Source organism: Amblyraja radiata, chromosome 1, assembly GCF_010909765.2.
Source record: "Amblyraja radiata isolate CabotCenter1 chromosome 1, sAmbRad1.1.pri, whole genome shotgun sequence".
In the NCBI taxonomy this organism is placed as follows: Eukaryota; Metazoa; Chordata; class Chondrichthyes; order Rajiformes; family Rajidae; genus Amblyraja; species Amblyraja radiata.
In genome coordinates, this window is record NC_045956.1 from 169,782,214 (window position 1) to 169,809,561 (window position 27,348).

Consider the following 27,348-nt stretch of genomic DNA (forward strand, 5'->3'; position numbering starts at 1 on the left):
GTCAAGCTGTGATTCAGAGAGTGCAGGCAAGTGCGAAAACCGCACGGGGCCTCTCCCTTTAACTGCTTCCCCACATGAAACATCCATCTTTTATGCTTGCCGTGTCTGTGCAAGAAACCAGCAAGGCTGGGTTTGAGCTGTGAATTGTTGATTTCAATCTTGTGGTGATGCTGTGCTATTTATTCCCCCCCCCCCCTGTTCCTCATTCTCAGTCAGTCCTACCAACTCTGGTTGGAATTGTGCAGGTAGCTGCAGACTGCCCGCAGCTGGGCACAGGTAGGACAGTCTTTGCATTTGATAGGCTCACTAATCTTGAGGTGCAAAATTAAGACCTCACCTTCATTCGGGACGACAGATGGCACAATGGGCTAAGTGTTCGGCTGGCAACCGGAAGGTAGCCGGTACGAATCCCGCTTGGAGTGCATACTGTCGTTGTGTCCTTGGGCAAGACACTTCACCCACCTTTGCCTGTGTGTGAATGTGTGTGAGTGATTGGTGGTGGTCGGAGGGGCCGTAGGCGCAGATTGGCAGCCACGCTTCCGTCAGTCTGCCCCAGGGCAGCTGTGGCTACAGAAGTAGCTTACCACCACCAAGTGTGACTGAGGAGTGAATGAATAATGCGATGTAAAGCGCCTTGAGTATTAGAAAGGCGCTATATAAATCCCATCCATTATTATTATTATTATGGTTAGAATCTTTACCCTCGAGGTGGAAATATCAAAGACTAGAGGCACAGCTTAACACAAACATTGTGGGCCAAAGGGCATGTTCCTGTGCTGTACAGTGCTATGTTCTATTTCAGCAAACACCATTTTCCCTGCCTCCTTACCATGAATTCATTATGTATTGCATTCTACATAATTCAAATTATTGAGGGAACACTAATTAACCAAAATACAATCTTCAAACTTACATCCGTCTGAACCATTTGACACCTTTGAGCTCGAATCCGTGACACAAATCCAAAAACGTCCACCTTCCTTTCTGCATGCATCATATCCAGCATGGCATCGATAACAATGAAAGTGCCTGTACGACCAACACCAGCACTGAAAATTGCAAAACATTTTTAACATAGACAATCATGTGAAATAGCAATTAAAAATAAAATTTTCATTGGCTTCAAAATAAGTGACACTAGCAATTATATCCCACTCCCAAGTCATCTTTCTACTTAGATTGCCAGAGCACTTCAAAGGCAGTAAGAGTGACATAAAGGTTAGACTGGGTAAGGATGGTAGATTTTCCATTCCTGTACCTCATTTTCTTTTGCACCTATGCAATAGCTTTGTGGCACCTTCTATGTCAGTTTATTAAGTACTGAAACTGGTACCTGTAAAAAGCATGCATTGATTTTATTTTGCGAGTTTGTAAAACATTGGTGAGACTGCATTTGGAGTGCAGTTGTGTGCAGTTCTGGTCACCTAATCACACGAAGGATGTGGAAGTTTTGGAGAGGGTGCAGAAGAGCTTTACCAGAATGCTGCCAAGATTAGAGAGTATTAGCTGTGAGGAGAGGTTGGACAAACCTGGTTTGTTTTCTCTGGAGATAAAATCAATGCATGCTTTTTACAGGAACCAGTTTCAGAATGTATCCTTGCCCCACGTAAAACTCAGATCATCTACTATGATTCTCTTAAGTATTTCTGATATTAATTACAGCTGTTTAGATGCTATGGCTGTGACAGAAACCAATGTGAAGAAACACAAGTACATAATATCTTCAGGCGTAGCCAGGCAGGCGCTGTAACCTGAACACTGAAGATTTTTTTCAACTTTTCTGACAACTGCGATAGTGAGACTTATCAAACTAGTGCTTTTTAAACTAGTGCTTGGCCTTTTCCTTCAAATGTGGATTCTCCCCCACCATAGTAGACAGAGGGTCTCAAGTGTGATAGAATTGGAGGGGCAAGAGGTGGAGGTGTTGCATTGCTTATCAGGGAAGATATTACAGCAGTGCTTTGGCAGGATAGATTAGAGGGCTCGTCTAGTGAGGCTATTTGGGTGGAACTGAGAAATGGGAAAGGGGTAGCAACACTTATTGGGGTGTATTATAGACTGCCAAATGGGGAGCGAGAATTGGAAGAGCAAATATGTAAGGAGATTGCAGATATTAGTAGTAAGTAGTAGTGATTGTGGGAGATTTCAATTTTCCACACATAGACTGGGAAACACATTCTGTAAATGGGCTGGATGGGTTGGAGTTTGTAAAATGTGTGCAGGATAGTTTTTTGCAGCAATACATAGAAGTACCTACCAGAGAAGGGGCGGTGCTGGACCTCCTGTTAGGAAATGAGACGGGTCAGGTGGTTGAAAGGAAATAGTAAAAATTGGAAAGAGCCATGGTTTTCAAGGGAAATTGGACACTTGGTTTGGAAAAAGAGAGAAATCTACAATAATTATAGGCAGCATGGAGTAAATGAGGTGCTTGAGGAGTATAAAGAATGTAAAAAGAATCTTAAGAAATAAATTAGAAAAGCTAAAAGAAGATATGAGGTTGCTTTGGCAAGTAAGGTGAAAGTAAATCCAAAGGGTTTCTACAGCTATATTAATAGCAAAATGATAACGAGGGATAAAATTGGTCCATTAGAGAGTCAGAGTGGACAGCTATCTGCAGCCAAAAGAGATGGGGGAGATATTGAACAATTTATTTTCTTCGGTATTCACCAAGGAGAAGGATATTGAATTATGTGAGGTAAGGGAAACAAGTAGTGTAAGCTATGGAAACTATGAGATTCAAAGAAGAGGAAGTACTGACACTTTTGAGAAATATAAAAGTAGATAAGTCTCCAGGTCCGGACAGGATATTCCCTAGGACATTGAGGGAAGTTAGTGTAGAAATAGCAGGGGCTATGACAGAAATATTTCAAATGTCATTCGAAACGGGAATAGTGCTGGAGGATTGGCGTACTGCGTATGTTGTTCCATTGTTTAAAAAGGGGTCTAAGAGTAAACCTAGCAATTATAGATCTGTTAGTTTGACGTCAGTGGTGGGCAAATTAATGGAAAGGATACTTAGAGATAATATATATAAGCATCTGGATAAACAGGGTCTGATTAGGAACAGTTAACATGGATTTGTGCCTGGAAGGTCATGTTTGACTAATCTTCTTGAATTTTTTGAAGAGGTTACTCGGGAAATTGATGAGGGTAAAGCAGTGGATGTTGTATATATGGACTTCAGTAAGGCCTTTGACAAGGTTCCTCACGGAAGGTTGGTTAAGAAGGTTCAATTGTTGGGTATTAATGGTGGAGTAGCAAGATGGATTCAACAGTGGCTGAATGGGAGATGCCAGAGAGTAATGGTGGATGGTTGTTTGTCAGGTTGGAGGCCAGTGACTAGTGGGGTGCCACAGGGATCTGTGTTGGGTCCACTGTTGTTTGTCATGTACATCAATGATCTGGATGATGGTGTGGTAAATTGGATTAGTAAGTATGCAGATGATACTAAGATAGGTGGGATTGTGGATAATGAAGTAGATTTTCAAAGTCTACAGAGAGATTTATGCCAGTTGGAAGAGTGGGCTGAAAGATGGCAGATGGAGTTTAATGCTGATAAGTGTGAGGTGCTACATCTTGGCAGGACAAATCAAAATAGGACGTACATGGTAAATGGTAGGGAATTGAAGAATGCAGGTGAAGAGAGGGATCTGGGAATAACTGTGCACAGTTCCCTGAAAGTGGAATCTCATGTAGATAGGGTGGGTAAAGAAAGCTTTTGGTGTGCTGGCCTTTATAAATCAGAGCATTGAGTATAGAAGTTGGGATGTAATGTTAAAATTGTACAAGGCATTGGTGAGGCCAATTCTGGAGTATGGTGTACAATTTTGGTCGCCTAATTATAGGAAGGATGTCAACAAAATAGAGAGAGTACAGAGATTTACTAGAATGTTGCCTGGGTTTCAGCAACTAAGTTACAGAGAAAGGTTGAGCAAGTTAGGGCTTTATTCTTTGGAGCACAGAAGGTTAAGGGGGGACTTGATAGAGGTCTTTAAAATGATGAGAGGGATAGACAGAGTTGACGTGGATAAGCTTTTCTTACTGAGAGTAGGGAAGATTCAAACAAGGGGACATGACTTGAGAATTAAGGGACAGATGTTTAGGGGTAACATGAGGGGGAACTTCTTTACTCAGAGAGTGGTGGCTGTGTGGAATGAGCTTCCAGTGAAGGTGGTGGAGGCAGGTTCGTTTTTATCATTTAAAAATAAATTGGATAGTTATATGAATGGGAAAGGAATGGAGGGTTATGGTCCGAGCGCAGGTATATGGGACTAGGGGAGAATACGTGTTCGGCACGGACTAGAAGGGTCGAGATGGCCTGTTTCCGTGCTGTAATTGTTATATGGTTATATGGTTATATAAGTGCCCCTTGCATTGTTTATACTTTTTTTATCCCCTCTGCTACCAGAGTAAAGTTTCCTCAGTACTCACTTTGACATAATCAGCTTCCACATTCAATGGATTATATTCTCAAATTTATGATAACTTTTGACAAGATTTACTTGAGTAATTGGTATAAAAGGGGGAATGGTTGACAGAGATGAACAAGATAGCCGTAGTAGCCATTTAATCTACCTCCTCTGGCAGCTCGTTCCAAATACCCACCACCGTGTGTAAATAAAATTACCCCTGTGGTGGCCCCTGGTGGTGGGCCACACACTATACATAACCTTCAGCTCTGGGGGAGGGGGGGGGGGGGGTTACGTGTCCAGGTGACGAGTCTGGGGTTATGTAGTGGGCACGGGTGCCCCTGGGGAGTATTTAAGGTGTTAATTGTGTGCGCACAGTGTGTGGAGTTAGGAGTCTAGTTGCAACAATAAATAATCGCATATTTGGACAAACTTCGTGTCCTGCCTCGTTCTTTAACGGACAGCTCCGTGTCCCCTACAACCCTCAGATTCCTATTAAATCTTTCCTACCTCACATTAGTCCTCTGGTTCTCGATTTCCCTACTCTGGGCAAGAGACTTTGTGCATTTACCCGATCTATTCCTCTCATGATTTTGTACACTTCTATAAAATCACACCTCATCCTCCTGCTGCTCTAGTGAGCGGTTGAGTGGTCCTAGCCTGCTCAACTGCTCACTATAGCTCAAGCCCTGGAGTCCTGGAAACGTCCTTGTAAATCTTCTCTGCATCCTTTACAGCTCGACATCTTTCCTATAACATGGTGCCCAGAACTGAACGCAATACTCAAAATGTGGCCTCACCAATGTCTTATATACAGTAACTGCAACATGACCCCCCCCCCAACTTTAAAGGAACTATGTACCTAGACTCCAATATCCTTCTGCTCCACAACATTCCCCATAGCCCTACCATTCATTGTGTAGGTCCTGCCCTCATTGGGACTTCCCAAAAGGCTCAATTCACATTTCCCTGTATTAAATTCCATCAAATATGTCCTCTGGAGTATTCCTCAGCCGACCTGCCCAACCAATCAAGGTTCTGCTGCACTTTCTGTCAACCATCTTCACTATCTACAATACCACTCACTTTTGAGGCACCTACAAACTTACTAATCATGCCATGTGCATACTACTGTAATTAATATTCTCAGTTTTCTTATCTTATCTTATGCATGGAATAGTTATATTCCAGAGATGCCCAATTGCAATTTTGACATGCAAAGTTAGATCATAACCTTCAATAAATATGTGTACATTTAACTATTCCATTTAACTTGTGTTTCAATACTATTTCATGCAGAGCTCTAGCAAGAGTAAATGATCCCGATCTTCATTCTATGGTGGAATATTAAAATAGAAAAAGATAAAATGCATTTGTGATCAGTTTCCACCATATCATATATTTAAGATATGCTCACCTGCAATGCACAACAATTGCACCTGCAAAGGATGGATTGCAGGTTTTGACTTTCTTTAGAAATTTCAACATGCCAATTGGAGTAAATGGAACTCCAAAATCAGGCCAACTTGTAAAATGGAACTGAGTAACCAGCCTCTGGGGTTTCTTATTCATTAAATCTCCTACCTATAGAGATAAAAGGAAGAAATAAATTATTAAAATAAGTAATTCAGCCTATAAATAATGTGTTGGAGGAACTCGGCAGTTCAAGCAGCATCTGTGGAGTGGATGGACAGGTGACATTTCAGGTTGGGACCATTCTTCAGACTCTGAACAACTACCTGAAGAAGGGTCCTCACCCAAAACATCACCTATCCTTTCCCTTCACAGAAGCTGTCTGGCCTGCTGAGTTCCTCCAGCACTTTATTTTTTGCTCAAGTTTACAGCATCAACAGTCCTTGTGTCTACAAGTCATTCATGTTGTGGGAATTACAGAGACATGGCTGCAAGAGGACCAGGGCTGGGAACTGAATATTCAAGGGTATACATCCTATCAAAAAGACAGGCAGGTGGGCAGAGGGGGTGGGGTAGCTCTGTTGGTGAGGAATTAAATTCATTCCTTGAGAGGGGTGACATAGAATCAGGAGATTCAGTATGGATAGAACTGAGGAATTGTAAGGGTAAAAAGATCCTAATGGGACTTATCTACAGGCCCCCAAACAGTAGCCTGGATATAAGGTGCAAATTGAATCAAGTTAAAATTGACATGTCGTATGTGGTAATACTACAGTTGTTATGGGGGATTTCAACTTGCAGGTAGACTGTGTGAATCAGGTTGGTACTGGACCCCAAGAAAGGGAGTTTGTGGAGTGCCTCCGTGATGGATTCTTCGAGCTGCTTGTATTGGAGCCTACCAGGGAGAAGGTAATTCTGGATTTAATGTTGTGTAATGAACCGGATTTGAAAAGGGAACTTAAGGTTAAGGAGCCATTAGGAGGTAGTGGCCATAATATGATGAGTTTTAATCTACAATATGAGAGGGAGAAGGGTAAATTGGAGGTGTCAGCATTACAGTTGAACAAAGGGGCTATGGAGCCATGAGGGAGGAGCTGGCCAAAGTTGACTGGAAAGATACCCTAGCATGGATGACAGCGGAACACCAATGACAGGTATTTCTGGGAATAATACAGAAGGTGCAGGAACAGTTCATTCCAAAGAGGAAGAAAGATTCCAAGGGGAGTAAGGGGCGACCGTGGCTGACAAGAGAAATCAGAGACACTGTAAAAATAAAAGAGAATAAGTACAACATAGTAAAGATGAGCGGAAAGCCAGACGATTGGGTAACGTTTAAAGAGCAACAGAAGATAACTAAAAAGGCAATACAGGGAGAAAAGATGAGGTACGAAGGTAAGCTAGTAACTAATATAAAGGAGGATAGTAAATACTTCTTTAGGTATGTGAAGAGGAAAAATAGAGTTAAGACCAAAGTTGGACCCTTGAATACTGAAAAGGGTGAATTTATTATGGGGCACAAGGAAATGGCAGACGAGTTGAACAGGTACTTTGGATCCGTCTTCAATAAGGAGGACACAAACAATCTTCCTGATGTACTAGTAGCCAGAGAATCTGGGGTGACAGAGAAACTGAAGGAAATCCACATTAGGCAGGAAATGGTGTTGGGTAGACTGATGGGACTGAAGGCTGATACATCCCCAGGGCCTGATGGTCTGCATCCCAGGGTACTTACTTAAGTGGCTCTAGAAATTGTGGACGTATTGGAGATTATTTTCCAATGTTCTATAGATTTAGGATCAGATTGGAGGGTAGCTAATGTAACTCCACTTTTTAAGAAAGGAGGGAGAGAGAAAACAGGGGATTATAGACCAGTTAGCCTGACATTGGTGGTGGGGAAGATGCTGGAGTCAATCATAAAGGATGAAATAGCGGCACATTTGGATAGCAGTAACAGGATCGGTCTAGATGAAGGGATTCCAAGTAACATTAGCAAATATGCAGAAAGTGAATGGTATGTTGGCCTTCATAACAAGAGGAGTTGAGTATAGGAGTAAAGAGGTCCTTCTGCAGTTATACAAGGCCCTAGTGAGACCACACCTGGAGTATTGTGTGCAGTTTTGGTTTCCAAATTTGAGGAAGGACATTCTTGCTATTGAGGGAATGCAGCGTAGGTTCACAGGGTTAATTCCCGGGATGGCGGGATTGTCATATGCTGAGAGAATGGAGCGGCTGGGCTTGTATACTTTAGAATGATGAGAGGGGATCTTATTGAAACATATAAGATTATTAAGGGTTTGGACAGGCTAGAGGCAGGGAACATGTTCCCGATGTTGGGGGAGTCCAGAACCAGGGGCCACAGTTTAAGAATAAGGGGTAAGCCATTTAGAATGGAGATGAGGAAACATTTTTTCACACAGAGAGTTGTGAGTCTGTGGAATTCTCTGCCTCAGTGGAGGCCGGTTCTCTGGATACTTTCAAGAGAGAGCTAGATATAGCTCTTAAAGATAGCGGTCAGGGGATATGGGGAGAAGGCAGGAACGGGGTACGGATTGTGGATGATCAGCCATGATCACATTGAATGGCGGTGCTGGCTCGAAGGGCCGAATGGCCTACAACTGCACCTATTGTCTATTGAAATCTAACAAAATTGCCTTCACCACAATGGCATACACAATTCAAACCCTTGCTCAAAGTACATAAACCCTTGAGAGATTTGATTATCTCAGTTCATCTGGAATAAAATAACTACCATTTGGAGCGGTCACTGTGAGAGAGAGTTCAGATGTAGTGTTTAAGAGGTGATGCTTGCACATAATGGACTGCAAAATGCTACCTATAATCTTGTAACAATAAGCTTTGCTCACAAAGCCGGGGTCTTGAATCAGGTCAACCCCAAGAGTATGTTACGAAAATACCATCAGCACATCTCCTGTCCCACCAGAGGTCCTTCCCATCAATGCCCCTTCCTGACAATGCTCCTTCCCAACAATGCATTCTATGCTCACTTTGAACAGTAAATTAGTGGAATTACATTATCCACACTGAAAGCCTTGGGTACACTTGCACCCAGTTACTGTAGCAGTTATGAGATTGGCCTTCTCGAAAGCTACTAGCCTGGATGGAATTCCCAGCCGTGTTCTCGGGGCCAGTATGGACCAGCTGTCAGGAGTATTCACAGAAATCTTTAACCTCTCCCTACACAATTCTGAGGTACTCACCTGCATTATCATCCCACTGCCAAAGAAAAGCAAGGTAGCATGCATTAATGACTACCGTCCAATAGCTCTGACATCCACCGTCATGAAATGCTTGGAGAGGCTGGCCATGGCGCACATGAACTCCAGCCTCCCAGACAGTCTTGATCCACTGTAGCTTGCCTACCACTGCAACTGGCCCATTGTAGCCGCCATCGCCCTGGCCCTATACTCATCTCTGGAACATTGGAATAACAAGAACACTTATATCAGATGCCTAATTATTGATTATTGTCCCGCCTTCAACATCATAATGCCAACTAAACACATCTCCAAACTCCTGGACCTACGAGTCAACAATCCCCTATTTCATTGGATCCTTCACTTTCTAATCCATTGACCACAATTAGTGAGGGTAAGCAACAATCTTCTTTCACAATATTGTGTGACACTGGTGCCCTGCACTGTCTCAGCCCTTTATATATTCCCTTTACACTCACAAGTGTGGCCAAAATTCTGCTCTAAATTAATTTACACGTTTAAAGATAATACTACTGTAATTGGCCGGATCGCGATCAATGACAACATGGACTACAGGAACAAGATAGGGGGCTTTGTAACAGTGTCATGACAACAACCTCTCCATCAATGTCAGCAAGATGACAGAGCTAATTATCGTCTTCAGAAAGCACGACACAATACATGCCCCAGTCAGCATCAATAGTGCCAAAGTGGAAATGGTCGAGAGCTTCAAGTTCCTAGGCGTAAATATCACCGACAACTTGTCCTGGACCAAGCATATTGAAGCTGCGGTGAAAAATGCACACCATGCCCCTACTTCTTTTGGAGACTGTGGAAGTACAGCACATTTTTCAACAACTCTTACTAATGTTTACAGATGCACCCCGGAAAACATACCATCGGGGTGCATCACAACTTATTTTAAGACTCCTCAAACTCGGAGACCAAAACAATATTCCAGGTATGGTTTCACTAGGGCCCTGTACAGCTGCAGAAGGACCTCTTTGCTCCTATACTCTACTCCTCTTGTTAAGAAGACCAACTTACCATTCGCTTTCTTCACTGCCTGCTGTACCTGCACGCTTACTTTCATTGACTGATGAACAAGGACCCCCAGATCCTGTTGTACTTACCCTTTTCCCAACTTGACACCATATAAATAATAATCTGCCTTCCTGTTTTTGCTACCAAAGTGGATAACCTCACATTTATCCACATTAAACTGTATCTGCCATGCACCTGCCCACTCACCCAACATGTCCAAGTCACCCTGCATTCTCATAGTATCCTCCTCACAGTTCACACTGCCACCCAGCTTTGTGTCATCTGTAAGTTTGCTAATATTACTTGTAATCCCTTCATCTAAATCATTAATATATATTGTAAATAGCTGCAGTCCCAGCACCTAACCTTGCGGTACCCCACTAGTCACTGCCTGCCATTCTGAAAGAGACCCGTTAATCCCTACTCTTTGTTTCCTGTCTGCCAACCAATTTTCTAACCATGTCAGCACTCTACTCCCAATACCACTAATCTCCTATGTGGGAACTTATCAAATGCTTTCTGAAAGTCCAGGTACACTACATCCACTGGCTCCCCCTTGTCCATTTTCCTAGTTACATCTTCAAAATTTCCAAAAGATTAGTCAAGCATGATTTCCCCTTCGTAAATACATGCTGACTCTGACCGATCCTGTTACTGCTATCCAAATGTGCCGCTATTTCATCTTTTATGATTTACTCCAGCACCTTCCTCACCACCGATGTCAGGCTAACTGGTCTATAATTCCCTGTTTTCTCTCTACCGCTCTTCTTAAAAAGTGGGATAGCATTAGCTACCCTTCAATCCACAGATCCTGAATCTATAGAACATTGGAAAATGATCACCAATGCATTCACAATTTCTAGAGCCACTTAGAGCCAGGGGTTATGAATGTAGCCCAATCCATCAAAGTGATCAGCCCAGCCACCATTGTCCTCATCTACACTTCACGCTGCATCGGGAACGCAGCCAACATAATCATGGACCTTTATCACCCCCGTCATTCCCACTTCTCCCATCAGGCAAAAGATACAAGATCTGGAAAGTAGGTACCACCAGATTCAGGAACAACTTCTTCGTCACTGTTCTCAGATTACTGAACAGTTCTTCAATAAGCTAGGGTATAGACCCCACCTTTCAACCTATCTCAATGTGACGTTGGCTTTTTTGCCTGTAATTGTGATTGAGTAGGCAGGAATGTGAAACTGAGGTAGCAAATCTTCTCAGTCATGATCTTGTAAACGACGAAACAGGCCTGAGTGGCTTGCACCTGCTCTTAAATCATGTTGCCTGGTGTTTCTTACTCCATTAACTATTATGGCTCAGGGCTGACAGAATTGATTTGCAAGTCCTTTGGCAAGCAATTCCAATAATTCTTTCACGCCACTTTGGTCTAACTCAAGTCTTGACTAGAATATGGTAACTTGAAACACATTTAACAATGTCAAACGAAACATTAAAAATAATTTAAGTTTATTTTCAAATATTGGCACAGCACAACGAAACAAACTGTAAAAACAAGGTTGTCTTACTTGCTGAATACAGAACTTGCGAATGGTGTAATCCACCAACACCATCATGTCTTCCACAGAAACTCGAATGTTCCCATAAGTCCAACAACCTTGGTCTGGCCAGTACTGGGCACATTTGCACTGCAACACAAATTAGTGCATTTACAGTACTCAGACAACTCATTCTCAGAACAAAAGTTGCAGTATCATTTGAACCATTGCTGAAAGAGCTGTTTGTGGGAGAGATATTTGTGATATAGGACAGGGTCAGTAGAACCCAATTAAATGCGCAAACTGTCACACAATAACCATAATCGGACAACCAAAATACAGACAGAATTCAAACGCAAGCTAGACTATTACCTATGCTACTCAGCACCTTGAAGACCCGGATAATTCACTGGTATTTGTGAGTTTTCAGAACTTTGCATCATTAAAATAATACAAACACATACTTCTAAATCAAAAACATAACAGAACTCCTTCAGAAATAGTATTGAGTAGCCACTGCAACAAAGTGAATGCAGACAAAAACCTCAAGTCATTTGAAGCAGAATAATGAATCTCAATGTGGAGCTGAAAGAATGAGCACTTCCATTTAGCCTTAAAGACTAACATTGACAGTAGAGTTCACAACATAACTATTATTAAATGATGAGAGTGAAATCAATTTTTTTAAATTGGAATTTTACTTTACTATTCTGTCTTTGTGCACAATTTTAATCAGAAGTTCAAAACAATTGTTTATGTGTACAGGATGATCAAAATAACTATCCTGATCAAATATCTTTTCAGATGTGGTTTTGCCACAATCTTCCTGACACTTTTCGTAAATGATGACTAAATTGTATTCCTCTATTCTATTTTTTTAAATTATACATTAAAGAATAGTATATGAATGTTGGTTTACTTGGTGTAAACCAGCATCTACACTCCTAGTAGATAAATGTTCAATTTCTGATCAACTTTTCACTTGACTCACTTTATACTTGCTGTGATTTAAATTCTGCTGTCAAAGTTAGTCTTTTAAACCAATTGGATGTGTTAATCCATGTATCTTCACAATGAGCTAATGCAAGAGTTTTATGTTTTTTGGAGACAAAAATTATCAAAAAGAAACAGTTTATAATTACTTTGTCTTTTAGTTCTTCCTTCAAATATCATAAACATGGGGAAAAAGTACACATTTATCTGGTCCACTACATTTGGCCACAGTAAGACAAGGTAATAAGCAAAGATAGGTCACCTCTTTCCTCTCTTTTAAGTTTGTGACCATGACAATTGTTGCCGTGTTTTGCTCCCATATCATCCTCCAGAAGTCATTCACAGTTTCTTCTTTAGGCCCTGAAATATATCAGCAGAAAAACTGAATTATTTGTTTGATGTAGGCAAAAGACACAAGTGTGTTTGAATTCATTCTTCTGAACAAGAGAGAGAAAATAAAATTATATCATATAAAAAAAACTTTTCAAACTTGTTACACAAAATCTTATCTTGAAACATAAACCAGTCAAACCCAAACCTTCAAATGCAAATTAATTTTGTAACAAAACACAAGTTTAAATTTGCCTTTCAAACTTTTTCCTAAATCACTTCTCTTTGTCTTGGACATTTAACTTCTAGCTGAAAAACAAACTGCTGGAGGTCAGAAGGTCAGGCAGCAAATGTGGAGGGAAATGGGCAGTTGATGTTTATGGTAGAGACCCCTCGACAGAAGAGGATAAAAGTACGACTTTTAAAAACATTGAGACAGCTATGTGGATAGGAAAGTTTAGAGGGATATAGGGCAAATATTGGGAAATGAGACGCCCAAACTGTCATCTTGGTCAGCATGAACAAGTTGGGCCAGTTTCCATGCGGCATAGTTCTATGACTATGATCATCTGGATCAGTCCAAAAGGTTTCGACCCAAAAACTCAACTGTCTTTATTTCCCTCCACAAATGCTGCCTAACCAACTGAGTTTCTCCAGCAACTTGTTTTTTGCCCAGACTCCAGCATCTGCAGTTTCTTATATTTTTAATTTCTCTCCAAACCCATATATAAATTATAAACTATGCATCTGCTATTATACTTAAAATTACTGACAGTAGTTTCTTCCCATTCAATGAAGGGAACAAAACAGGCCATTCCATCCACCATGTCCATGCCGACCATTGTACTTATCTATACTGATCCCATTTACCCAATTTAGTCAGGTCACCTATGCCTTGAAGTTTCAAGTTGCTGTCTTCTTATTTCTTAAATGTCACTAGAGAACCTGCCTTGAGCGCTTCTCCAATTCAATCATCCTGTGTGCAAAAATTCCCTTCAGATCTCTTCTAAATCTATGCCCTCCTCTGTGGCACCCAAATCAAGGAAAAAAACTATTGTCCCTATCTATCCCTCTAATAATATTACATGCTCATCTGTTACATTACATGTCATGGAAATAAAACCCAGCCTACTCAATCTCTCCTATAACTGCAATGTTGGCAATCAGAACACCATAATAATACTGCAGGCTGCAGCCCAAGCAATGCTATATAACGTTCCAACACTAAATCCCAGATCTTATAGTTTACGGCATGTTAAAAAAAACTAGTATTCCATGTGCCGACTTCACCACCTTAAACACCAGACCTGCCATTTTGAGGAATCTTTTGACTTGTACCCAGGTCCCTGTATTCATCGTCACTCCATAGGGCCCTACCTTGTACTGTCCATACCCTACACTTGTGGCTCTCCACAATATACCACCTCACACTTGTCAGGATGTATCAGTTGTCGAATTGCTATTCATTGACTTCAATTAATTATACAACTCGCTGCAAGATATTATTTACAAGCTATGCACAGAAAATGATATTTACATTTTAATATCTATTTACCTTGTGCTGCTATAAACTTGTTCTTTTCTTGATACCCCTTTTAAAGAGAAAATATAGGCGTTAGTATAACTGGATATTCTTATTTTGTTCATTTTTTTCTGTTGGAGCAGCATTGGAGAAATACTATAACATATTTTATATATAGTACACATTCTGGCCAAGGGGCACAAAAGGTGGAGATGATCACGACCTGGCACCTAATTTACTTGTCACCCCACGTTAATCAACTCAATGCTGTCCTTGTCTTGCTACTTTTCTGTTTCTGTGACTAGCAATTGTGAATGTAGCAACAATCAACATGACATAACAGACAGTAGATGCTGTAACCTGGAGCAACAAACAAAGTGCTGGAAGAACTCAGCAAGTCAGGCAGCAACAGGATTTTTAGGACTGAGATGAGAAAAAATGTTTTCACCCAGAGAGTTGTGAATCTGTGGAATTCTCTGCCACAGAAGGCCGTGGAGGCCAATTCACTGGATATTTTCAAGAGAGAGTTAGATCTTAGGGCTAAAGGAATCATGGGATATGGGGGAAAACACAGGCACCTATTTTTCTATGCCAGGTTGGACTCTAGCCAATGAAAAGCTATCCCCTCAATTTACAATGATTTCAATTTTGTCAAGAACCTTCGTTGTCACATAAAGTCAAATACCACACCACCATCAGGTTATCTCTCATATCGCTATGGAAAGCAGAGTTCATGTTTATTTCTGACCCCATGATAAAATAACTGCACTACCATCATGGCACTTACAAAAACTACAATTTCCCCCCCAAAAAATACTGGTTAAAACCACATTATTAAATATCTACTGATATCAATTCTGGAAACAATCGTTAGAACATAAAAATAAAAGCACAGCACAAAGATGGATATAAGTTCAATTTCCCAATTAAAAAATACCTGTAATCATTTCAAGCAAGATTTGCCTTTGATTGTTATTAATCAATCTATTATACCCGTATAAAAGGGGTTCTAAGAAATTATGAGGTCTGTAACCATGAACCGCAACAATTCGGCAAAAGATTAAATAGTTTCATATCAATATTTTAAAAATAAATTTCATTAATAATTTTACTCAAATCTGTTGGATTATAAAATAATTAAGATCCTTTCAGACGTTATTGTCTGTCTCAGTGTTCCATGTTAAGTCTTGCAACTTAACTGCATTTAAAAATTAAGTAGTGATCAAAGCATGGATTAAAATAGTATATGAGATGTGATTGAAAGAGTTTCAGCTATTAATTTCTTCTTTAAAATATAAGATTTTAACCAGTCATATTATGGATATAAGCCTAGTTGTACAGTCCTTTTACAAAGGTTAGGTTTAAAAAAAAAATAATTCCACAGTATTTCTACAAATGGAAATAAAGACAAAAGTATATTGTTACACAAGACAGATGCATCAGCGCCGCTCCAGACAGTATGAACACTCTGTGGACTCATTTGAAGTAATCCAAGCAGTCAATGCTTTTACATCACCTTTCTTAATTCTCAGATTCCAGCATTGACACCATTTGTGTTCCACCTTCAACCTCCTCTTAGCTCCATTTGCATATTTTTTTGTCTATCTCTATCCCCCAACTCCACCCCTCCCCACCCCCAACATAGGTCCGGACAAAATGTGTAAGAAGGAACTGCAGATGCTGGATTATATTAAATGTAGACACAAAATGCTAAGTAACTAAGCGGGACAGGCAGCATCTCTGGAGAGAAGGAATGGGCGAAGTTTCGGGTCGAGACACTTCTTCAGACCGAAGGGACTTAACCCGAAACGTTGCCCCTACCTGGGTCCATTATATTTCAATGCTCCTCAGTCCACTACTTGCTCCAACTCACCATTCCCCATCTTTTTAATTGGCTACCTTCCCTCCACTCTCAGTCCTGATGCAGTGGTTCGACCCCAAAACATTGACAATTACTTTTCCATCCACACAACCGAGCCCCCCAACATATTGTTTGTTGCAAAAAGAGAGAGAAGTTAAGTAAATAAATTCATCTATCTATCTCTACATAACAAAAACTCTGATCTTGTTTTCTTCCGGTTTGGCAGTCTTTCTATTTGTGCAAAAACGGTTCGCGAGAGCGCTACGATTTTTCGCCACTTCACTCACCGTTCTCCTGTGCTGCGAGTACACCAAGTTTCGTTCCGATAGGTTGAATGTCGTAAAAGTTAGCGAAGTTTAAAAATCTTTAAAACCGCACATGCGCAGATCGATCTCTTCTGCCAGTCAGCGCAGCGTGGATTAATCTCTTCCCCTGTCACTCCCTGGGACAGTCCGCCCCTTCCTGCGCCATCGTGTCTTTACTGGAGCTGAGGATGGCCGGTGGAGGCTTCCAACCAGACTTTCGGAGGGACCCGAAGCAGCCCAGCCCCAAGCAGCCCAGCCCCAAGTAGCCCAGCGTCGGAGACCCGACCTAGCCCAGCCCAGAATCGGAGGCCCAGCCTAGAGACGGAGATGTTGCGGATGTCGCCAAACGGAAAGCGGAGACTGATACCGGTGGAGAAGAATGACCAGCGCCCGCCAATTCCAGTCACTACCCCTCTGGTCCCGCAAGCTGGCTCCTCCCCACCTCCCCCGTGATGCCCCCATCTTCCCCCGTCTTTTCTCCGAGCTCACTCCCCTCTGCCCACACACCCCTCCCGCCCCACAAGCCCAACTGCCCACACACCCCACCTACACCCCCACCCACACACACCAGGCACGTGCCGTCAGGGTAGGCAAGGTAGGCACTGTCTACCCTGACTAAAATTATAAAATGATAAATTATTAAATATAAATATATATTTATATCCCCCTCCTTCTCAACGATCCTTCCCTCCCCGCAACTTTACCCCTGGCCAGACTCACTAAGTGCTATAATAGGAACTCCCTCCCCCCCCCCCCCCTCCCCAATTGGTCCCTTGAACAAGTATCGATTCAACATCCCAGTGTGCTCCCGTTTTTCCCACCATCTCTCCACCTGCTGTCACCCTCCACCCCCCACTCATTCAGTAATTCAGAATGAAGGAGATTTGGAAGCCTTGGGCAAATTGAATTGTTACTTTCTTTATTTTTACGGAGAGGAGAACAATCTGCACATGCGCGGTTTAAGATTTTTTTTTAAGCCGACTGATTGCCTACACCGAGTAATTACTCACGGCATATGCCTGACACACAACACACACACCCCCCCCCTCGCCCACACCCACCCCCCCGCTCGTACCACTCTGCCCCCACAACCCCCCTCTGCCCCCACAACCTCCCTCTCCCCTCACAACTCCCCTCCCCCCACAATCCCCCCTCTCCCCCACAACCTCCCTCCCCCCACAACCGCCCTTCCCTCACAATCCCCCCTTTCCCCCATCAACGCCCCCCTCTCCACCCACAACCTCCCTCTCCCCCCACAACCCCCCCACCCCCACAACCCCTCCGCCCCCACAACCCCCACCCCGCCCCTCACACCCGTCCCCCCACTCACACACACGTCCCCCCCACAGGCCTCCCGTGTGACTGGGATCCAAAGGGTCCCACTTAGTCTAGTAAAAGATAAACGGGAAAGACAGGAAATGGATGGCGAGCCCGAATATTACAAAAGAACAATATTTCAATTTGTTTCCTGCCACTTAAGCAGCTTACCTCAGTGATAAGACTGAGCTTTTCTTGGCATTTGAGTAAAACAAAATTCTAATATAAAATTGACACCCAAAGGGGACCCAAATAGCAGTGTTTCTAAATCGAACTGAAAATGTACACTATCCCACCTTGAGTTTTATGCTTGGCTTAGTCCAAATTTGATGTACAGGTGCACAACCTTTTATCCGGAGTTCCGGAAACCGAAAAACTCCGAAAACCGGACATTTTTTCCAGGATGTCGTCTGCACACCAAAGCTCGCGTTTGGCGCCAAACTTGACCCGAAACGACCCACGGTTAACCCAGGTCTGTACTACTGTAGCGGCTGCCTCCTCCCCGGAGACCGGGGAGACACTTAAACATCTGTAAATCATTGCTTAAATGTTAGTCAGTTAGTTTGGAGGGCTTTTATGTGAAGGGGGAAACTTTAATTCTTAGTCCCCTACCTGGTCGGAGAGGCGGGGAGCGGTCAATGCCTTACCGGGTCGCCGTGCAGTAAGCTCCGGAGCGCTGTGGCCGCCGACTCCCAGCTAGGGCTGCGGGCGTCCGGCCGCGGGCGGCGCCGGTTGTAGCTCCGACCCCGGCAACTCTACCTCTGGCTGCGCGGCGCTCCAAATCCAGCGCGGCCCGCGGCCGGACGCCCGCAGCCCCAGCTCCGCTGTGGCCGCCGACATGTTGTGTGTCGGCGGCCACAGCGCTCCGGAGCTTACCGCACGGCGACCCGGTAAGGCATTGCCCGCTCCCCGCTGGTATCCCAGCACTGCGACGCCGCCGACTCCCAACATCGCGGCGCTGGGGCTGCGGGCGTCCGGCCGCGGGCGGCGCTGGCATTTGGAGCGCCGCGCAGCCAGGGGTAGAGTTGCCGGGGTCGGAGCTCCAACCGGCGCCGCCCGCGGCCGGACGCCCGCAGCCCCCAGCTCCGCGATGTTGGGAGTCGGCGGCCACAGCGCTCCGGAGCTTACTGCACGGCGACCCGGTAAGGCATTGCCCGCTCCCTGCCTCTCCGACCAGGTAGGTGACTAAGAATTAAAGTTTCCCCCTTCACCCCCCCCCACCACATAAAATCCCTCCAAACTAACTGACTAACATTTATGCAATGATTCCCCAGTATCCGGCGAGGAGGCAGCCGCTCCAGACTTTTCAAGCCGCCCGCACTACCTACCTAATCTACGCTAAAAATCTTCCATTCGGAAATCCGAAAAATTCCGAAATCCGACAAGTGTCTGGTCCCAAGGCTTTCGGATAAAAGGTTGTGCACCTGTACTACACAATTTGTGAGATTTTAAAACATCAAAAGCAGCAGTTTGCAATGGGGAAGCTTTATTTCAGGAAACAACCTGCAACATTTGCCACTGCTGGCCCATAACCAACCGCCCAAATAAGGACTCACTTTCTAAAATAATATGAATACATATGAGAAATTACCATGAACTATATGGTGTATAGAAAATATATCTAATCATGGTACAATCATTCAGTGGGCTACTTTAAACTTTTAAACTACTTTCATAAAACAAATAATGATTCTATTTAAAATATATATTTTTAAGAAACATTAGAGTACTGGAAAATGTGCAAGATTCACAAGGATGCTACTGGCTCTGGAAGGTTTGAGCTATAAGAATAGATTGGATAGGCTGCGTCTTTTTCCCCTGGAGTTTAGGAAGCTGAAGGGTGAAGAGGTGTATAAAATCCCGAGAGGCATAGATAAGGTGAACAGCCACATCCTTTTCCCAAGGCAGGCATGTAAACTATAGGGTGTAGGATTAAGGTGAGAGGGGAATGATTTAAAAGGGCCAATGTTTTTGTGCAGAGAATGGCGTACATATGAAAAGAACTTCAAAATAAAGTATAGAAACAAACACGGGTACAATAGTTAAAAACACACTTGGACAGGTACATGAATAGGAAAGGTTTCGATGGCTATGGGCCAGGCACACGAAGTGGGACCAGCTCGGTCGAGTAACTTGGTTGGCATGCACAAACTCAAAAAAGGTGCTTTATATACAAATAATTCAATAACTTACATTTATGAATGAAGCATTGATGAAATCAGAATCTGGAACCCCCTCTACAGGTAATAGGTGAAGTCTTGAATGATCATCTAATAATAAATAAGTAAAACATTCAGAAATACACAATTAGATCACAAAGGTACAAATGTCTAAACATAGCTAATACTCAATCATATTATGAACACAGCAAAATACAAAGTGCTGGAGAAATTCAATGGGTCAGGCAGCATCTGTGGAGGGAAAGGACAAACGACATTTCAGGTCAGGAAAGGTTAACACAGCGTGTTGTTCATAAACAACTTCTCAAAACATTTCAGTTTCAAGAAACATTACAAAAGGACAATTATAATGACCAGAGTTTCCAATTTTTGTCAGAGCATTTCAGTATTGTAGTACAGGTGCACAACCTTTTATCCGGAGTTCCGGAAACCGAAAAGCTCCGAAAACCGGACATTTTTTCCAGGATGTCGTCTGCACACCAAAGCTCGCGTTTGGCGCCAAACTTGACCCGAAACGACCCAAGGTCAACCCAGGTCTGTACTACTGTAGCGGCTGCCTCCTCCCCGGAGACCGGGGAGACACTTAAACATCTGTAAATCATTGCTTATATGTTAGTCAGTTAGTTTGGAGGGCTTTTATGTGAAGGGGGGGGGGGGGGGGGTGAAGGGGGAAACTTTAATTCTTAGTCCCCCTACCTGGTCGGAGAGGCGGGGAGCGGGCAATGCCTTACCGGATCGCCGTGCAGTAAGCTCCGGAGCGCTGTGGCCGCCGACTCCCAACATCGCGGAGCTGGGGCTGCGAGCGTCCGGCCGCGGGCGGCGCCGGTTGTAGCTCCGACCCCGGCAACTCTACCCCTGGCTGCGCGGCGCTCCAAATCCAGCGCCGCCTGCGACCGGACGCCCGCAGCCCCAGCTCCGCGATGTTGGGAGTCGGCGGCCACAGCGCTCCGGAGCTTACCGCACGGCGACCCGGTAAGGCATTGCCCGCTCCCCGCTAGTATCCCAGCGCTGTGGCCGCCGACTCCCAACATCGCGGAGCTGGGGCTGCGGGCGTACTTTTGGAAATCGCAGCACAGAAAGCCAAAACCGGTCAAGAACAGACTTTTAGTAATATAGATAAGGTGCACAAATACAGGGCTGCCAACTCTCACGCATTGAGCGTGAGAATCACGCATTTGACAAAATGCTCACGCTTTCACGCTGATGACAGAAGTTCTCACGCTTAAAAAAATATTTTAAACATATATAAATAAATAAAGCCACATTCCTCCGCACTCAACAATGAGAATAGTTTTCTGTTGGGTTAAGCCCATCGTACACTATTTAAAATGGCAATGTGGACAAAAATGCTGGAGAAACTCAGCGGGTGGGGCAGCATCTATGTCTGAGTTTGATTTGCCTCACCTGCATTCACATTCCCATACAGATGGTGTGATAGGTGAGACATGGCGGTGGTCCAAGAACCGACCCCCCCCCCCCTCACACCTCCCACCTTCACCTCCGGCGGCTCTCTCTGAGTCCGGCAGCCGCTCTACCCACACCGCATGGAGTTTTAACCCCGGCCTGGAGCCAGGAGCGGACCGTGTGAGTGGGGGCGTCGGTGCCGCATCCAGACCCGCGGGGATGAATCTCGGGGTATAGCTCCGCTCCGATGCCCGAACCCCAGGTCACTGTCCCTCACCTCCCCCGGACCCCAGCTGGACACAGAGCACCTAGGCCGGCCCACATTCCCGGTGAGGGGTGGGGGGGAAGAGAGGGAAATGCTCCCCGGACATCGCCAAGTCTCCGCTCACTCCGGGTGTTGTCACCGCTTCACTAACACACACTCTCACACACAACCTAACACACACCCTTACACACACACTGGCACACACAAGGTTTAAAGGGATATGGGCCAAATGCGGACTTGTTTAGATGGGGCATCTTGATCTGCATGGATAAATTGGGATGAAGGGCGTGCTTCCATGCTGTAAGACTATGACACATTGTAGAAAGGGTGCAATTGCTCTGGAGAGGATCCAGGGGCGATTTAGGAACATATTGGCAGGGCTGGCATTTTTTTTCACTTTGAAGAAAGATTTGATAACCGGGATTATATTCTCTGTAGCAATGGAGGTGAAGAAAGGACTAGTTGAGGTGAATAATATTATGAGAATAGGACCCGTTTCGCTTAACAAAGAGTGTAGGAAGGAACTACAGATGGTGGTTAAAACTCAAGATAGACACTAAAAGCTGGAATAACTCAGCAGGACAGGCAGCATCTTTGGAAAGAAAGTATAGGTGATGTTTCGGGTCGAGACCTTCAGACTGAAGAGGTTGAAATCCAGCCATAAAACACATTGACTGGAGATGTGTGTTATCCAACTAAGGGCAGAAATCGGAAACATGTGTTCATCTTTATTGACGTGACACCATAATAAATGTATAACTGAAGAAATAATTTAATGGGGTGGCACTGTGGCGCAGCGGTAGAGTGTAAGGTAAATGATTTGCGACAGTATGTACCAGATTGCTCGATTTAAAGCAGAAAAATGCACAAGCTCCCTACCGTGGGAGGGGAGACACCCCCTTCCCCCCATGGTCGCTACACACCCTCGCAATTTCTCACTCTCAACTCCCACCCAATGTTAGCAGGCCTGCAAATAGGATATACCATCAGAACTTATTTCCCGGATGGATATGTAAAATACCAGAGGGCATAGCTTTAAGGTGAGAAGGGCAAAGTTAAAGGGAGATGTGTGGGGCAAGTTTTTTCTTTACCGAGGGTGGCGATTTCCTAGAATGCACTTCCGGGATTAGCGGTGGAGGCAGATATGGCAGTGGCATTTAAGAGACTTTTGGATAAACACATGGATATGCATGGAATGGAGGGATATGGATTATGTGCTGGCAGATAAGAATTGACCTGATAAGCATCAGGTTAGGCATATACATTGTGCCAAAGGGTCTGTTACTGCACTATTATTCTATATTCAATGAAGGATGTCAGATGAGGCATGGACAAAACTTCGTCTAAGTAGTCCAAATTGGTTTAGTTTAGTTTAGAGATACAGCTTGAAAAAAGGCCCTTTGGCCCCAGAGTTTGCGCCAACTAGCGATCACCTATACTCTAGTTCTATCCTACACACCAGGGACCATTTTCAGAAGTCAATTAACCTCCAAACGTGCACATCTTTGGAATGTGGGAATAAATCTGAGCACACGGAGAAAACCTACGCAGCCACAGGTATCTGTACAGATAGATCTCGTTGTGAGGTTTAAACTTGGGTCACTGACCCAGTAAAGCAGTACTGTGCTGCCCCTAAATGTCAACTGCATAGAGTTAAACTGGCAAGGAAGCATTTCAATTTGTAGAGTTACGCAAAGCAAATAAATTCTTATCACACAATTGTTATGTTCGTTACATGACAGTAAAACAAAAATCAACATAGTATTACAATTTGTAATTTAGTCTGATTACATACATGGAAGGATGTTAACATATCGATTTTTCTCTTTATTTTCTTCCTTTGATGCAGCTTCACAAGTGGCCTGAATTGGACATGCCGGGAGTGCCTGTGTTGCCATGGAAACATAATTCATGTTAGTACATTAAAGGAAACAGCCCCACTCTGAACTTTTGATCACAAATTTAATCCATATTACTACGACTAATTCCAAATATTCAATTTACTCTTAAGTCATCAATAATTCAAACTTGTTTTATATTACTTCAGAACAGTTTAATAAAAAACGACTATATTTAAGAAAAAATAAACTGATATTTATATTGAAATGCTGCCTCAAGTAGTGTTGATTAACCAACCTAGCCTATACGCTATATTCTCCAAGTATAAAACAACCATTCAGCCTCAAAGGAAACATTTTACAGCAGGCAATTTTATTTTCAATTTACAGCACAAGCCAAAGTTTGCAAGCCTTTAGATTCAAGAGAGATTCAAGAGACATTTATTGTCACATGCACCAATTGGTACAGTGAAATTTGGGATCACCATGCAACCATACGAATAAAAAAGAACAAAGCACGATAGTATTCTAACATAAACATCCCCAGCACAGCGGAATCAAAGTTTCCTACTGTGAGGGAAGGCCCAAAGTTCAGTCATCCTCCTCTTTGATGTTCTTTGATGTACACCCATGGTCGGGGCCTCCCGAGCCCTCGGCAGCCCTCCACAGTCGCCACTACGGGTGGCCCGATGTTCAGGCCCGCTCGCCGGGATGATGGAACTCCGACGTTGGAACGGGAGAACAACCTCAGCGGCTTGGACCTCCGAATCGGCCACTTCCTACCGGAGTCCGCGGCTCCCGAAGTCCACAGGCTGCGCCGAGCGGAGACCCACGCTGGCGGCCCTCGGCAAAGGGATCCCAGGACTCCGCGATGTTGAAGTCAGCGCCGCCCACGCTGGAAGCTCTTCAAACCACAGCCCCCCGATGTTGTTGCAGCAGACCCAGCACTCCAGAGCTTCAAACGACGATCCAGGTGAGGCATCGCCTGCTCCGCGATGTATCCAGCGCTGCACCTCCGCAGCTGAAGCTCTGGTCCAGTCCCCAGCATGAAAGGCCGCGCCAATCCAGTTGGTAGGCCGCGAGGAGGGGGGCGAGGGGGGAGAATAGTTGCATCCTCGCCAGGAGGCAACTGGGAGACGGTTTCCCCCTTACCCTACCCCCCTCCCCCACATAGAAAAACAAAAGAAACCTCAACATACTTTTAAACAAACTAAAAAAAATTTAAAAGATGGAAAAAACAGAGACTTAGGCTGTGGGCCGAGGAGCTTTATTCCAATGTTTCGTGACCCAAGTCACAGAACTACATGAAGTTTTCACATATTGTGTAAAAAGATTATATAGATCACCCCTGAAACTCGTCATGAACAAGACTTGCACATTTTTATTAAATTAGAGAAAAACCGGAAAAATATCAGGTATTTTTAGTCCAATCAAAGCACGTTTACATTGAGTTGTCTGCCAGTTGGCCAATCACGCGCTTTGTTTCAGGCTAGCACACATCATAGCTGAGAGGGCTTCACTGATGCCTGTTTTACTGGAGATTCCGATGAAGGTTCTTTGTCGTGGAAACTTGCAGCAGGGTAATTGAATTTAGTGAGAAAAGCATTAAGAAGTCTGAAAAATGTGCAGCTAAGTGGATAGAAGTGGAAGAAAGTCTTGAAAGCAAAGTCCCTGCTGAGATGCTACAATCAACTCAAACTGAAAGGTAAGATCTAAAGTCTGAATTTATGAAAATTAATCTGTATGGACTTTAATTAATTTAATTGCACCCTTTATAATGTGAAAAAATGAGATTTGGAGGCTGTACATTCATTAATTCATTCACTCATTCATTCATTCATTCATTCATTCATTCATTCACTCATTCATTCATTCACTCACTCACTCACTCACTCACTCACTCACTCACTCACTCACTCACTCACTCACTCACTCATTCATTCACTCATTCATTCACTCACTCACTCACTCACTCACTCATTCACTCACTCACTCACTCACTCACTCACTCACTCATTCATTCATTCATGAAGTTGAGGGCCTAAACTATATGTATCAATAACAAGGTAAATAGTAAGATTAAACGAGAACTTACCAGTTTGAAGTTTGATCTGTATTTTATGAGGAGTTACGATGAGGGATTACGTGAAGAACCCGCTCAGTGCGCAGGCGCGGCATACTTCCAAGCAGCGGTGTGGAATCACAGATAGACACAGTTATTTGAAGTAAACATAGTAAAGATAAGGAGACATCAATTTATTAGTTTGATCCATATAATGAGGGTGGGAGCGGAGGGCACGTAATCCCTCATCGTAACTCCTCATAAAATACAGATCAAACTTCAAACTGGTAAGTTCTCGTTTAATCTTACTATTTTACTTCGGAGTCACGTGAGTGACTACGTGAAGACTTCAAAGCTCTGTGATTTCAAACCGTGTAACAGTTCATACTTCACTCGCTGCCGAAGTCATTCGAGGGAGGAAGTATGTTATTGTAATCAACCATGAATCTGTTTGTAAAAACAATAATGGTGTTATTAACAACAACAAGACCAATTGCTCCCCCGGGCTTAAATTATATATTTTTTGCAGATTCTTTTTCTGCAAACGATACAGGTTCTGTCAGTGGTTTGTTATAAAAGTTTGGAACGTATACTCCCTAGACCACCCTGCAGTAGCCAGGATGTGGTCCATAGGCTCGTCCATCCTCTTAGTTACTGACGTGGAAGCTGTTCTGGTGGAATAAGATTTTATACACGTTAGTATTCACTCCAGCAACTCCCAGTACCTGCTTGAGCCACTAGAGATAGTTTAGCTCGTCACCCGACCATGAGGTTTCCTGTGGCTGACCCATAAGGCTTTTTCCTCTCCCTCGGTATTCCTTATTGTGTCGATCTCTAAGTGGGTCATGACACATAAAACGTGGTTCAGGTGGGTATGCCCGGAATTTCATGACTGGACCTGATGTTCCTGGTCTGTTCTGTTTGGCCAACCCTTGAATGGGCATGTGACACTATCTGGTGTTATAACCATGTTGTCCCATCGCAGTAGATGGGAGAGCTGGCTCTTTGTGTTGATGTAAGGCCACCAGCATGTCCATCTTCAGGGTAGGCTGTTCCAGGGTGAGTGACCTGGCTGGTGATCATCCCCTAAGGTATGTCAGGATTTCACTGACATCCCAATTTGGGTGTGCCTATTTCTGGGGAATGGATTGATATACCTCTCCTGTATCTGATCACCAGTGAGCGGTACCCAAGTTGAGTAGGCTAACAGAACATGTCCTTCATTGTGGTGAAGACCTGCCAGGAGCTCCAGTACAGTTTTTTTTTTTTTTTTTTGTTTTTTTTTTTTTTGTTATAGTTGAATGTATAATTCCTGTTTTGGAAACAGTGTACCATTTCTTGATGCTCCTCAGGTATGTTCCCTAGGATATGCGACGGAATGCTGTCATTAGGTTGATAGTGCTCCTGATCCAAGCACAGCAATGGTCTTCCCAATTCTGCAATTCTTTTAATGACAATGTCGAGAATCACTGGGAACCATGCTTGTGGACTTGGTCCACTGTAATTTGCGTAGTACCCGACTGATGAAGCCGTAGTACCTATTGAAGAGGTAGAAGGAAAGGAAAACATAGAGATTAGGTTCCCCCCACCCCTCAATACGCGGGAATGTCTCCATTGCCGCTGCCTTGAGATTGGTTTCATGTGACGTAAGTTAGTACGTGGTGATTTAATTGGATATAAGGAATCGATAT

The 27,348-nt window shown here is 43.7% G+C and overlaps 1 protein-coding gene across 6 annotated transcripts in view; it reads right to left on the reverse strand.

The window, feature by feature from the left end:
* ptpra (protein tyrosine phosphatase receptor type A) overlaps window positions 1–27,348 on the reverse strand; it is a 175,486-nt gene that overhangs the window by 24,535 nt on the left and 123,603 nt on the right. For all 6 annotated transcript variants that reach the window (XM_033035285.1, XM_033035292.1, XM_033035277.1 and 3 more), the window contains 7 exons: window positions 23,553–23,643; window positions 20,102–20,178; window positions 14,459–14,495; window positions 12,836–12,933; window positions 11,611–11,730; window positions 5,827–5,993; window positions 914–1,049 (listed from right to left, as the gene is read on the reverse strand). In XM_033035285.1, the coding sequence (XP_032891176.1) occupies window positions 914–1,049; window positions 5,827–5,993; window positions 11,611–11,730; window positions 12,836–12,933; window positions 14,459–14,495; window positions 20,102–20,178; window positions 23,553–23,643 (726 nt within the window). The remainder of the gene's footprint in view (window positions 1–913; window positions 1,050–5,826; window positions 5,994–11,610; window positions 11,731–12,835; window positions 12,934–14,458; window positions 14,496–20,101; window positions 20,179–23,552; window positions 23,644–27,348) is intronic.